The sequence below is a fragment of the Cnephaeus nilssonii genome, assembly GCF_951640355.1.
Source record: "Cnephaeus nilssonii genome assembly, chromosome: 23".
Lineage (NCBI taxonomy): Eukaryota > Metazoa > Chordata > Mammalia > Chiroptera > Vespertilionidae > Cnephaeus > Cnephaeus nilssonii.
This window is the reverse complement of record NC_137094.1, coordinates 19,950,258-19,963,613: the sequence shown is the minus strand read 5'-3', so window position 1 is coordinate 19,963,613 and position 13,356 is coordinate 19,950,258. Positions and strand designations below refer to the sequence as shown.

Genomic DNA, 13,356 nt, shown 5'->3' with positions numbered 1-13,356 from the left:
GAGCAGCAGGCTTGGCTCCACTCCAGGCTACAAAGTTTCAATTGTAGAAGCAAAATAAATTCCAGATACCAGGGCCTCCCCTTGGGTTGCCAGGGGGCGTGGCCAGCCTGCAAACCACCACAGGCCCCTCGCTCAGGCCGCCCCATGCCCCAAGGGAACCCCACCCTGATCCGGGACACCCTTCAGGGCAAACCAGCTGGCCCCCACCCGTGCACCAGGCCTCTATCCTATCTAATAAAAGAGTAATATACAGATTGATCATCACTGCAACACACAATATAGCTGCCCCCATGTGGTCAAAGATCCTGCCCCCATGTGGACACAAGATGGCCACCACAAGATGGCCAACAGGAGAGGGCAGTTGGGAGGCACCCGGCCTGCAAGGGAGGGCAGTTGTGAGGGACCAGGCTTGCAAGGGAGGGCAGTTGGAGGTGATCAGCCCTGCAGGAGAGGGCAGTTAGGAGTGACCAGGCTGGCAGAGGAGGGAAGTTGGGGGCAAACAGGCTGGCAGGGGAGCAGTTAAGCATCAACCAGGCTGGCAGCGGAGTGGTTAGGGGGTGATCAGGCTGGCAGGCAGAAGCAGTTAGGGGCAATCAGGAAGGCAGGCAGGCAAGCAGTTGGGAGCCAGCAGTCCTGGATTGTGAGAGGGATGTCCGACTGCCCATTTAGGCCCGATCCTGGGCCTAAACGGGCAGTCGGACATCCCTCCAGGAGTCCCAGATTGGAGAGGGTACAGGCTGGGCTGAGGGACAACCCCCTGCTGTGCACGAATTTTGTGCACTGGGCTTCTAGTAAGTATATAGAACCATAGATGTGTACAGTATAATCAGTTACTTACTTGAAGGAAAATATAAGTGTTTATCCTATAAAACCACTGTGTAAGTCTGCTCTATGTTTACATTCAAACAAATCACAAAATAAGGGATGCTTGGCCTTAGCACTTTTCTACAGGTTTGTTTTATCTTTCATTCTGAAAGAGACAGAAACAAAGATCAAGCAGAACCCTTTGAGTTACAAGAACACGTTTTGAAACCACCGTGTTTCAACACCAAAGCATTAACTAGAATCTTATGTTCAGGAAAAATGTGTTTACAACTTATTTCCTAGGAGAAAAAAAATAGTAATAATAACCTAATGTCACAGAAGTAATTTGAAAAAATATGAAGCAATATTGGAATTTACTAAGATCCTGGAAGGGGTGACTCATTTTGATGTTGCTGAAATTCAGTTAGACAAATTCACCTTTTGCAAAGCAAATTCATCTTTTTTTAGGTATTTTTAAAATTTTATTTTTATTGGTTTCAGAGATGGAGAGAGAGATAGAAACATCAATGATGAGAGAGAATCATGGATCGGCTGCCTCCTGCACGCCCTGTACTTGGGATCAAGCACGCAACCCAAGCATGTGACCTTGACCAGAATTGAAACTGAGGCCTTCCAGTCTGTAGTCCTATGCTCTATCTACTAAATCAAGCTAGGGCTCAGCTTGATTTTTTTTTTTATTTTGTTTTGGGATTATTTCTAACTACTGATTCAATGCCTTTTAGAGGTTCCACACTACACTGAATTTCTGATTTCTCCTTAAGTAGGTTGGATCTGAAACTCTTTACCCCTCCCCACACCAAAGATCCTCCCCCTCCCCCCCTTACTCACCAGTGGGTCCCAGGGTGATGGCGACAGCACTAAAATTTTCTTCTATTTTACTCTGAACTCAGAATGTGGGTTCCCTCTTTTCAGATAAAGTTGGGGAGCTTGGTTGTCTCTCCCCTCCATCTGTCCTTCTCAAGTGGCCCTGAAGAAGGCTGGCTCAGGCTGTAAACCTGCAATTTTCCCAGAGGTTGCTGGAGTCCACCGAGGTTGTCTAATGTCCATTGGACAGTTATGAGCCTCCTGCAAAAGTTGTTCATCTAGAACCACCATCCTCACCTCCTTCCACAAAGTCCCCCAGGGATGTCCAGGCCCAGTACACTAACCCCTACACTTGCTCCTTCTTCCTTCCTCTTCCCTGACCCCCCAACCCACCAGGCAAGGCTAAAGCTTCAGAATGCCACTCTCCCAACATTGTAAGATTCTGTCCCAGGAGAGCATGGCTGAGGGAGCAGCACCCACAGATGCAGAGTGGAAAGCCATGGCCAAGCATTGTGGACGGAGCTGCCTCTGAGAGGTCGGTGAGGGTATTTTATCAGGAGTGGGGAGCAGCTAGCAGATGCCTAGGCACACCCCCCCCACCCCCACCCCCATACTTACGCTGTCCAAGCAACTACTGTCCCTCAGCACCTTAACCAGAGGCCACCTGGTCTCCCGTGCTCATCCCACTATCCCTTCCTGAGCATCAGACCCAGTTCCCCATCTTCAGAGCTTAGTGAAAAGAGGCAATAGCCAGATTCCTCCAATACTTCATTCATTCAGGCAACAAGTGTTTTCCAAACGTGTCCTGGGAGAGAAGTATTCCTTCCAAGGCCCATTGTTACATTTCCTTGGGGTCATGTCTCATTTTGTTCACCATGGAGTGGGGAGGAGAGAACATATGCCATTCCTAGCATTCCTCTCCACGGCCTCCCACAGACGGCAGGTGAGACCTTGGAACGGCCCTCCCGCAGTGGGTTCTTGCCATTCCCAGCTGTTGTCCAGGCCAATAATAACTGATGTGGCCAAGCACCCAGGCCCAGCCTTAGCCATGGACACCCTCCCAGTCCTTGCACCCCCACAACCTCCTTCATTCCTTGGAGACCACAGTCCAAGAAGAAGCACTCAGGGGCCACCTGAAAGGGGAGACATTGTAAGGAAAGGGGCAGAAGGACCCAGTGCCCACACCTCCGCCTTCATGAGGACCTGCCCTTGGCCTTCCTCAGAGGCAGAGCAGCCACGGCACTGAGGGGCCGGACCTACAGGCCGGTTGGCTGTGTTCCCTGAACTCCTTCCTGGCATATATTTGAGATCCTCAAGCTGTAGCAATGGTTCCCATAACCTTAAGTGGGCTCCCGTGAGCATGGAAATATCCACCCCACCCATTTTTAAAGTATGTTTTTATTGATTTCAGAGAGGAAGGGAGAAGGAGAGAGAGACATAGAAACATCAATGATGGAAACAATCATGGATCAGCTGTCTCCTGCCACCCACACTGGGGATCAAGCCAGCAACCTGGGCCTGTGCCCTGATTGGAAATTGAACCGTGACACCGTGACCCCCTGCTTCATAGGTTGACACGGACTAGACAACCTAATAGCCATGGGCTGCCACCACCTGCCACTGACTGCCCCTTCCCAGGAAAAAGGACAACAAGGGAGGGCCTGAGCTTGCATCTGCCTTAGGTGTCACCCCCTCACCCTGCTCCCCTAACCACAGGCTTCCTCTCAGTAGAAGCCTTGAGCTGACTATGGGGCTCGCTCCCTCCTGTCTGCCCTGCTCATCTTCAGGGGCAGCCAGAGCCAAGTCCAGCCAGTGGCTGCGCACGACGTCCAGGCTGAGTCCAGAGAATCCCTGCAGTGACTCAGAGGTGTCTGGCCTTGGACGGCTTCCCCATCTCCACTCCCCACCGGTGGGAAGATCTCCAGAGCACCAGGCCCCACATGCCTGGAGACAATCTCTTTCTAATCCTTGGATCCAGTAGCAGGAGCCATAGTCTATTAAGAGACAGTGATCTCGTGGAAAAAAATAGTCATCTGAGGGCCAAACAGCGATGTCAAGTCACTCAGTATAAGTGTGGGTGCTGCTGAGGCTTCCAGTCAACTGCAAGCGGTGGAGGAATCACTACGCACCCGATGTTTAAAGGAAGACAAAACCATCCTTTATTTATTGGCTGAGTCTGTGGATGGAGATAAATGAGAGGTGACCCACACTCAAGGCTTCATCTTCTCAAATGTATTGAGTCTACAAGGGGAGATAAGACATGCCACACGGCCTTGAGATTCGAGAGGAAGTGCGCCGTGAGCCGTGAAAAGCCAGAAACTAGACATTTCCAAAGGACGGGCAGCCACCTCTGGCTGAAGGGTCGGCGAGGGCTTTCACACCGAGGGGCCAGTACTGAGGAGGAGCCTTGAATGCGGTCATACCTTCCTTAGAGACCTAGGCAGAGCACAACCCAGGAAGGACGGAGCCAGGATGCCCAGGGCACGCTCACACGAACCAGGCATGGGGCACGCCATCAGGCGGAGGAGAGGCAGGGGCCCGACGGACCAGGTTCCTGGACTGAGTGGAGCCACGTGGGCACCGAGACCCAGGCCACAGAGTGAGCACGTTAGCCCCGCCCGCTGCCCTGAGCGCTGTCCCTGAGGTGAGGGCCTCGCCTGCAGTCCCCTGGGACTGACCTCGTTTCTCTCTCACAAACTCGGGGAGACAGATCCCTCTCTCTTCTCCAAGAGTGTGCAATGCAAGCTGGTCACCACACACACGCTTTCCCAACAGCAGGAAATGAGGCAAACTGTTTTGAGACAGCATTCTGCCTTGATGGAGGGCAAGCTCCGGGCTATGGTCGTTTTCCTGTCAAGTTTATCTTGTTTTTGAAAACAGTTTCGTTCCTAAGGGTGCTGGCCGGTTGGGGAACGGGTGGGACCTGGGTGCCTGGGAGGGGGTGGAAATGAGGAATGATGAGAGCCGTGTGGAGGGCAGGGGAGAGAGGGTTGGACTCAAGGGAACTCAGAGAGTCTTGAAAAGGATGCCAGACCTTGAATTGTTCCCCGGCTCTGCCTCTCTTCTCCCCATTGTTAACGTAAGAAACATCCAAACCTCAAAAAATATTTTTAAGAATTTATTTGAGTCAAACTGAAGACACTTACCAAGAAGATCTCAGAGAAGGACACTTCTGCAGGCCTTTTTGCATTTGCCAGACGAGGGCTGGATTACAAGGTAGTTAACAAGATTATGTGCTCGATTGACGGTGCTTCTGCTTATTTTTTTTCCTTCTTGTTCTTGTTCTTCATCTTCTTCTTCTTTTTAATTTTTTATTTACGGCTTATTACAAAGGTGAGTTAACGTAGATGTAAAAAAAAGAAGAAGAAGAAGAAGAAGGAAAAAAAAGCCCTAGCCGGTTTCACTCAGTGGATATAGCGCCGGCCTGCAAACTGAAAGATCCCAGGTTCGATTCCAGTCAAGGGCACATGCCCCGGTTGTGGGCTTGATCCCCAGTGTGGGGCATGCAGGAGGCAGCTGATCCATGATTCTCTCTCATCATGGATGTTTCTATCTCTCTCTCCCTCTTCCTTCCTCTCTGAAATCAATAAAAAATTTTTTTTTAAAAAAGTGGAACAATGGACAGGGTTTGGTTAAGGATAAGATAAGCCTCTTAGTCGTAGAGAAGTTGTATGCCTGGCTTCAGTTGATCCGAGCCTATGAGGTAATTTAGCGTGGAAACAGGAGGTGTTTCCTAACCCTGCATCCTATTATGAAAAGCTCTGTGTGCCTGCTGCTCTGTAAGAGCCCAATTGGAGAGTACAGAAAGTCCATCCCCGGTGAACCAAATGGGCGAAGAACAGTGACCATCGATGGTCAGTGTGTCAACCAAACAAGTCAGAGGCCTCAAAGTGGAGAGCGCTGACCCTTCAGTATTCACAGAGGGTGACTCGGGCCCACTGCCAGTCCAGACGAGAACGTGTTCCCGGTTTGCAGGGAGCAGATGGGAGACGAGAAGGAGACTCACAAGAGAGGCTGGGAGACTCGTGTGGCGAACTCTGATTAGGACCAAATGTTCTTGTGCAAGGAAAGGCCTGGGTTGAGAAGCCCTCTGACCCATTCCGGCACGGGCTGTTCTGAACTTTTCACTCACTGCCTATTAATTACTTTAAAGCCGGCAAAGAATGAGCCTGTCCTGGATCTTTGGCCAAACAATGTACCCACAAACAGGGCCAAGCCATGCGGAGCCTTGGTCAGAAGTTTGGGTCTTATGCTAAGAGTGATGAGGGTCAAGAGGGATTGAGACCGAGTGACGTCATTGGGCCGGGCCTTGACAAGCTTGGGAGAGAGGAGCAGCGGCTGTGAAAATCAGGAGGGATGTCCTGCTCCTGGGGATCAGGAGCCTGTACTGCTCCCTGGTGCCTCCTGCAGCCCCAGGCTCCCAACATGTCCTCTTCAGCTCCTTCCGGGGGGCATTTCCCGACTTTTCCTTCGGATCCAGCACATCCCTTGCTGAAAGGCCTCCACTCTCAGGCCAAGCTGCGGGACACAGCGTGGGGAGAGGAACGCGGAGGGGAGGAGTAGGCGAGGCAGGCTGCTGCTGGGCTCCCTGAGAACACACAGGGCAGCCTTGTTTGGGGCGCAGTGGGTTACACAACAGTTTCCACCTGGCCGAGAGCCTGGACGGATTACAGACGCTGCCAGGAAAGCCTGGTCACTGCTGCTGGAGGAGCTGGGGCGGGGGCTGCAGAGGCCGGGAGCGGAGGCTGGAAATGAGGCTGGGCGGCGGGAGCCCCGTCACCCTGTTGGCTCTTTGGCTGGCAGGTGCCTCATGAAGACCTGGCCCGAGTTTTCAAAACTGCGGGTTTCTCAATCCCCCTTGGGCCCACGGTGCTCCTCCCCACCACTCCCCAGCCTGCTGGTTCCTTCACTGCCAGTCAGTTCCCATAAATGGGATGGTTTGGGGCACAGGGGAGTGGAGGGGACAGGTATAAAAGGAAGTGTGAGGCCCCAGCTGGGCACAGGAGCACAGCAAGAGGCCACACCATGCCCCTCTCTGCTGCGGCCAGGACGGGTCTGAGGGTGGCTCAGACAGGTCTCTGGGCTGACCACGGGTCTGGGTTGTGGGTGTTCAGGCTAAGGGCCCAGACAGCCTACAGAGCCACTGCACGGAGGGGCCTGGACCCGCTGTGGGGGGGCAGAGGCCGAGGAGGGAGAGGAAGCAGAGCCAGGGGAGGGGGAGAGGAGGGGAGGAGGGGAGGAAGTGGAGGGGGCGAGGAGGGGAGGAAGGGGCTCTCAGAAGCAGGACTGACCCTGGATCTCCCACAGGCTTTGTGGTCCTGCTGGCGGTGCAGAGCTGTAAGTAACCCCCTTGGGTCCCAGGAGGCGGGGGTGGTGAGGGGAGTGGTGAGGAAGGATTGGCAGATTAACGTTTGTTAAAGGGAGGTGATGGTTATCTTGATGTTTATTTTACTAGTGTCTACTTTTCTGTATATTTGAAATTTTTCAAAATACAACTATTTCAAAGGCTCGGGTTCAGTGAGGCCTGGGGGAGCCCAGTGGCAGCATGGCTGGGAGATGCCCGCAGTCCTGCCTCCAGGACCAGGAGGGCAGAAACGCTTCCTTGGCAGCAGGAGGACTCGGGAGCCCTGCCCTGGGGCCCAGCTTGGGGGAAGGGCTGAGGGGCCTGGGGGCTGACAAGCCAGGACGCCCAGAGGAGGCCAGAGAAGAGGTGGCCAGAGCCTCTCAGGTCAAGGACCCCCTTGGGGCCTGCCAGGTCCACCCTAGAGGCCGGGGTCTCCTCCAGGAACCCTTCCCGACCTTGACCTCGCTCCTCGTTCTCAGCCTGGGGGCTCCCAGAGGCAGAGGCCGGAGCCGCCCCTTCGTTCACATTCTAACTTGGCTCACAACTCTGCCCTGAGGGCTGAGCTCAGGGCTCAGCGAGAGGGTGCCTGGCGGAACCCTGGCCTAGGTCCCACCCGAGTTTCCATAGGTGCCGCCTACAAGCTGGTCTGCTACTACACCAGCTGGTCCCAGTACCGAGAGGGCGCCGCGAGCTGCTTCCCAGACGCCATAGACCCCTTCCTCTGCACCCACGTCATCTACAGCTTCGCCAACATCAGCAACGACGAGCTCGACACCTGGGAGTGGAACGATGTGACGCTGTACGACACGCTGAACGCACTCAAGACCAGGTTGGGCCAGGGAGGGGGAGGATGGAGGAGGGTGGCTGGTCCAGGGCAGGACACCTCTGCTCCAGCGCATCACCCCCAGCACCCGCCTCTGGGTAGATCATCCGAGGCCTTAGCTTACATGGGAGGCGGTGACGAGGGCGGGTGCTGGGCAGTATTTGGGGTGCTGATGGAGGAGGCTGGAGAAAAGGGCACCACTGAGCTCTGAGAAAGGAGGCCTCCGTCACTGTCACTGAGGGCATCTCTCCGGGGCATGGACCGTGTTGGGGCTCCATTTTCCCATATCCTGGAGGTGGGGGGGGGGCGGTTAGGCAGCCCACCTGAGTCTTAGAAACCGAATCTCAAGGCTCGAAGGACCTTGGAAGCCAATCTGGGGCCACGCGGTGTCTGGGCACTTCTGCCACCTGCCTCCCGCCTCCTCCTGCCCCACAGGAACCCCAACCTGAAGACCCTCTTGTCCGTGGGAGGATGGAACTTCGGTTCTCAAAGGTAGGACCCCTCCCCAGACGAAGATGGACTAGGAGTGCGGAGGCATGAGGGTCACAGGACCCCAGACTAACGGTTAGGCACAGGGGCCAAAATGGCCGTCAGGGCCCCACCTCATGTACAACCAAGAAACCGGAGCCCACAGAGCCAGAGGGACTTGCCAAGAGTCGCACAGCAGCTGACAGTGGATCTTATCTTTCCTTTTTACCAGCTCAGACCTGAGGCTGGACGGAGGGGGGTGGAAAGAATGGGAAACGGGAGGAGAGCCTGGGCGGACTTCCCGGGGTGGGTGGCGTGGGAGCAGGGCGTGCAGAGCGGGTGGGCCACGGCCACAGCAGCTCCCATTTAGTGGGTGGTTACTAAGTGTCAGGCACACTTTCAGGCCATTTCACATGCAATCCTCACAGTGGCACCAGGATACTATATTTATGCCCATTTTACAGATGAGCTCACTGAGACCCAGGTTATAACCTGTGCGAGTGGCTTGGCTAGTGGGTGATGGAGCCGCCCTTGGAAACCACGGGTGGCTGACTCCAAAGCACATGGCGAGAAGTGGGTCCCGCCGTGGCTGTGTCTCCTGGGGCTGTGGGCTCAGGCTCCTGCTCCTCGGGGTACAGAAACCCCCCAGAGGGGACCATGCCCAGCGTCTCAGCACTAAGCACTCTTCTTCGGTGATTTCGTTCCTAGATTTTCTAAAATAGCCTCCAACGCCCAGAGTCGCAGGACTTTCATCAAGTCGGTGCCACCGTTCCTTCGGACCCACGGCTTTGACGGGCTGGACCTGGCCTGGCTCTACCCTGGACGAAGGGACAAGCGGCATCTCACCTCTCTGGTCAAGGTGTGGTCGGGTCCGGGACGGGGCAGGGAGGCGGGCGGGACCAGGAGGGGTGGACAGAGCTGTCTCCCACCGATGTCCTGTGAGGGCGGGGAAGAGGGACTGAGGCCTCCATGCTTCAGGGTCCTGGGACCTGACCCCAGAGGAGGACCCGCAGGCCTGTGCCCAGAGACCCCGCAGAGCAGGAAGACACCGTGACCACAGTGGGGGCGGAGTGGGGTCAGGAAACAAGCACCCATGTGTCATGCCCACTTAGTGGGTGCCACTGTGCACAGTCCTATGACGGGCGGCACACAGGCACATCCCGGGAGGGCAGCCCAAGCATCTCCAGGGACCGGGGAGCAGCCGTCCAGACAGATCGCCCGCAGCACCAGGCACGCTCACTCTGGTCCCGGGTGCCTGCTGGGACAGTGCAGACCAGAGGGCAGATTCCGCCACCGTCCCCTGGAGTCCAGCTGGGAGCTCACGGTCCCTCCAGGGCAGGGGGCACTGGGTGACGGGGTGGGGGTGGGCACGAGATGAGCCCAGGAGGAGGTGGGTAGGCCTGGGCACAGGACCGCTGAGGTGCCACCCGTGGTTCCCCGGGGCCCTCAGGGGGCCGTGAGGTGCTCAGAGCTGGCCTCCCACCAGGGCTCTCTCCCACCCCCGGGGCCCCTTTCACCTGCTGCCTCCCTCCCGCCAGGAAATGAAGGCCGAGTTTGTCAAGGAAGCCCCTAAGGAAGCCCAGCCGCTGCTCCTCAGCGCCGCGGTGTCCGCCGGGAAGGTGGCCCTGGACAGAGGCTACGACATCTCCCAGCTGGCCCAGTGAGTCCCACCACTGTCCTCCGTGAGAGCCACAGGCAGCCAGGAGGCCACGCTCCCACTCTGTGTCTGTCTCCCCCTCCGTCATGGGAATAAGAACACCCGTCTTCCTTTGCACTTGGGTCTGTACCGACGGTGGAGAGAGTGGCTAGGAAGGAGTTTGTGGGAAAGGAAGCAGGAAGAGCTTACACACCAACCAGCCGCCCGCCCGGCGCTGTCCGCACGAGGCTGAGAGCTCCTCCCTGAGCGGGCTTTTCCCTTCCAAGCAGCCAGGGCACCTGAGAGGCTCACACAGGCGGGTCCCCCTGCTCCTCCGCCTGCCCCCCGACCCCCCAAGTGAGGAGCAGACACAGCCATGGGCCTGATGGCCGGTGGGGCTAGGCCTGGGCCTCAGGAAGCCAGGAGTGAAGGACGAGGGCTTCCCTATGACATCAGAATCCTCTGCCACCGTAGGGAGGCGGAGACTCGGAGCCCAAATGGACCATGAGGAGGGTAGGGCTCGGGCATTCGCTCCCAACACCTGACGCTCAGGCCCACGAGTCTACCTGCTGCCTCACCTGTGTGTGGGGTCCAGGTCCGGTGCCCTCTGTCCTGCTGTCTGTTGATGACATTTTGAAAAAAATATATTTTTATTGATTTCAGAGAGGAAGGGAGAGGGAGAGAGAGAGAGAAACATCAATGAGGAGAGAGAATCATGGATTGGCTGCCTCCTGCACGCCAAACACTGGGGGTTGAGCCCGCAACCCAGGCATGTGCCCTGACCAGAAATCAAACCTTGACCTCCTGGGTCACAGGTCAACACTCAAGCAGTGAGTCACACAGGCCGGGCAGTTGATGACACTTTTAATCTGCTCTCAGAACAATGAGCATATGAGCTGGAGGGGTCCGGTCTGGGAGCCTGGACAGCGGGTCATGGGCAGGACTGGGTTTGGGTGGACGGCTTGTCTCTCTAGTCTGCTCTGCTCAGATCTCACAGGGCTGGCAGCTTCTCTGGTTCCCACCTCGCTCTCCCTCTGCTCCCACAGACACCTGGACTTCATCAGCCTCATGACCTACGACTTCCATGGAGCCTGGCGCCAGAGCACGGGCCACCACAGCCCCCTGTTCCGCGGCCAGGAGGTCGCCAGTTCTGACAGATACAGCAACGTTGTGAGTGCGGGAGGATCCTGCTAGGCAGGGGCGACGGGCCCAGGTCATAGATGTGGGGACTGAGGCCCAGGGGCCACGCGTCCCCACAGTCTGAGAACAGAGGCCGCCACCCCTCTGTGGAGAAGCCAGACCTCAACTGACGTTCCGGGGGCTGCGTGCAGGCCGAGGGGGGACAAGGGGATGGCTGGGGCTGGGGCTGAGGAGGCCGGCCGGGTCTAGACCTGCCTTCTGCGCCCGTGGAGCTGAGCCCGCCGCCCAGTTCACAGCTGACATTCCTCCCTGTGCTCAGGCGGCTTTTGAGACCCGAGCTGTGCAGTGCCCTTTAGACTGAGGTTATGGGTCCCTGCGAGGAAGGGGAGCCCCAGACGTATGTAGGACAGACTGACGGCTCCACTGTCCCCACTCCACCCCCCCACCCCCTTAGGACTACGCCGTGAGCTACGCACTCAGGCTGCGGGTCCCAGCCGAGAAGCTGCTCATGGGCATCCCCACCTTCGGGAGGAGCTTCACGCTGGCCTCTTCGCAGATCGGAGTGGGCGCCCCCTGCTCAGGGCCCGGGCTGCCCGGCCAGTTCACCAAGGAGGACGGGACCCTCGCTTACTATGAGGTGTGACTCGGGAGAAGGGAGTTCCTGGGGAAGGTGAGCCGCCCACCCCCCCTTCTGCTCTTCCATTGTCCCAGGAGACCAGCGTCCAGGCTGAGGGCAGTCAGGCCCACACAGTCTTCCTCTGGCCACCAGCCCCAGGTGCTTTGGTTTCTGGCCGCCTCCCTCTGCTGCTCGTAGCCGGCAGCTCGGGGACATGGGCCTCTGTTGCGCACATGCGAGCAGGAAGCCAGACGTCTGCCCGAAGGCGCACGTGCCTGCGGGGCTGAGAGAGGCTGGAGGAGTCGCAACCTGTGCCCTGCAGCCCCTCACCCTGACTGTCCTCTGCTCAGATCTGTGACTTCCTTCGTGGAGCAACCGTGCATCAACTCCTTGACCAGCGGGTCCCCTACGCCACCAAGGGCAACCAGTGGGTGGGGTACGATGACCGGGAGAGCGTCAGAATCAAGGTAGGTCTCGCAGGCCACGGCCCAGGAGGAAGAGAGTGAGGAGGCCCAGTGTGCCTTGCTGGAGGGCGATGGGGAGGGACCAGGATAGCAGGTCCCCCCTACACACCTCGGGCAGGAACCCAGCGCTGCCCCCTGGGCCTCCCCGCCAGGTGCAGTACCTGAAGAATCGGCGGCTGGCCGGAGCCATGGTGTGGGCCCTGGACCTGGACGACTTCACGGGCACCTTCTGTGGCCAGAACCTGAAGTTCCCTCTCACCAGCGCCATCAAGGAAGCCCTGGCCGCCGCTTAGCGCTCTCTGTCCAGCACACACTGGGCAGGCACTGCGCCCAGGGTCTTGCTGCTCAGGAGCTGGTCACCTGCCCCCTGCACCTCAGTCTCCTTCCCGGGCCCTGCAGAGGGGACAGCTCTGAGCTCTGGGCTCAGCTTTGTGGACATGCAGGGGCGGTGCGGGGGGGGGGGGGGGGTGGGCAGTGAGGGCTGGATCCCCACAGTGTCGGGCAGGGACAGCGCACACGCTGAGGAGTGAAAACGCTGCTCCCTCCCCGGCCTGCTCGGCAGAGGCCACCACGAGCGAGCTCCTCCCCCCAGCACGGACGCCAAGCAGGAAGCAGTGACCACACAAGTCACAGCCTCTGCACGGCCCGGCTTCCAGCCTTCACCAGGATTGTCCCCGTGCCTCCCTCCCAGCTCCCCGCTGCTCAATAAAGCTCACGGCATCCGTATTGGCACTGTCTCTGAGGCCCACGCGCTCACCTCTCCCCTCTCGTCTGGTTCCTCTCTCCCAAGCTTGGGGCCCTGAGCTTGGAGAAGGGGTGGCCAGCGTGGACACTGCTGGGGCCTTGGGAGTCCCCAAAGGAGGCCGCCTCTTCAAACCCGCCTGCCGTGGCTTCACCCGGCAGGGCTGGGAGCGTCACTGACACTCACTGTCATCCAGACCTCGACTCGGCTCCTGGTGAGGGAACCCTGTGTCTGTAAGGCCGGCAGGAAGGAGAAAGGGGGACGCCCAATCCTAACCCTTCTCTGCCAGGGGAGCGGGCGGGTGCAGAGCTCTGACAACTCTCCAGCTGGAAGGAGACACCCAGGTTGCATCACGCGTCCTCCCTACGTCCCAGGTCTGGATCCAGCCATGGTCCTGCCATTCCCAAGGGCTCACTGCCATGGAAGGGCCTTCCTATCGCCACAGCAACCCCGTCCCCTCATCCCTCTCTGGGGACACACTGGGCCCTCAATCC

General features: G+C 57.7%; 1 protein-coding gene across 2 annotated transcripts; it reads left to right on the top strand.

Moving 5' to 3' along the window:
• Nucleotides 1-5,694: 5,694 nt before the first annotated feature.
• On the top strand, nucleotides 5,695-12,413 carry CHI3L1 (chitinase 3 like 1; the record flags this gene model as incomplete). 2 transcript variants are annotated; one of them, XM_079763830.1, is made up of 10 exons in its annotated part: nucleotides 5,695-6,432; nucleotides 6,937-6,966; nucleotides 7,601-7,802; nucleotides 8,232-8,288; nucleotides 8,973-9,123; nucleotides 9,803-9,924; nucleotides 10,947-11,070; nucleotides 11,495-11,677; nucleotides 12,007-12,123; nucleotides 12,273-12,413. In XM_079763830.1, exons 1-10 carry the CDS (start codon nucleotides 6,381-6,383, stop codon nucleotides 12,411-12,413), a joined length of 1,179 nt encoding a protein of 392 aa, XP_079619956.1. In that variant the 5' UTR covers nucleotides 5,695-6,380. The 2 variants fall into 2 exon arrangements, with proteins under 2 accessions (XP_079619956.1, XP_079619955.1); XM_079763829.1 differs by having other exon boundaries at nucleotides 5,695-6,703.
• Between the last annotated feature and the right edge of the window lie 943 nt (nucleotides 12,414-13,356).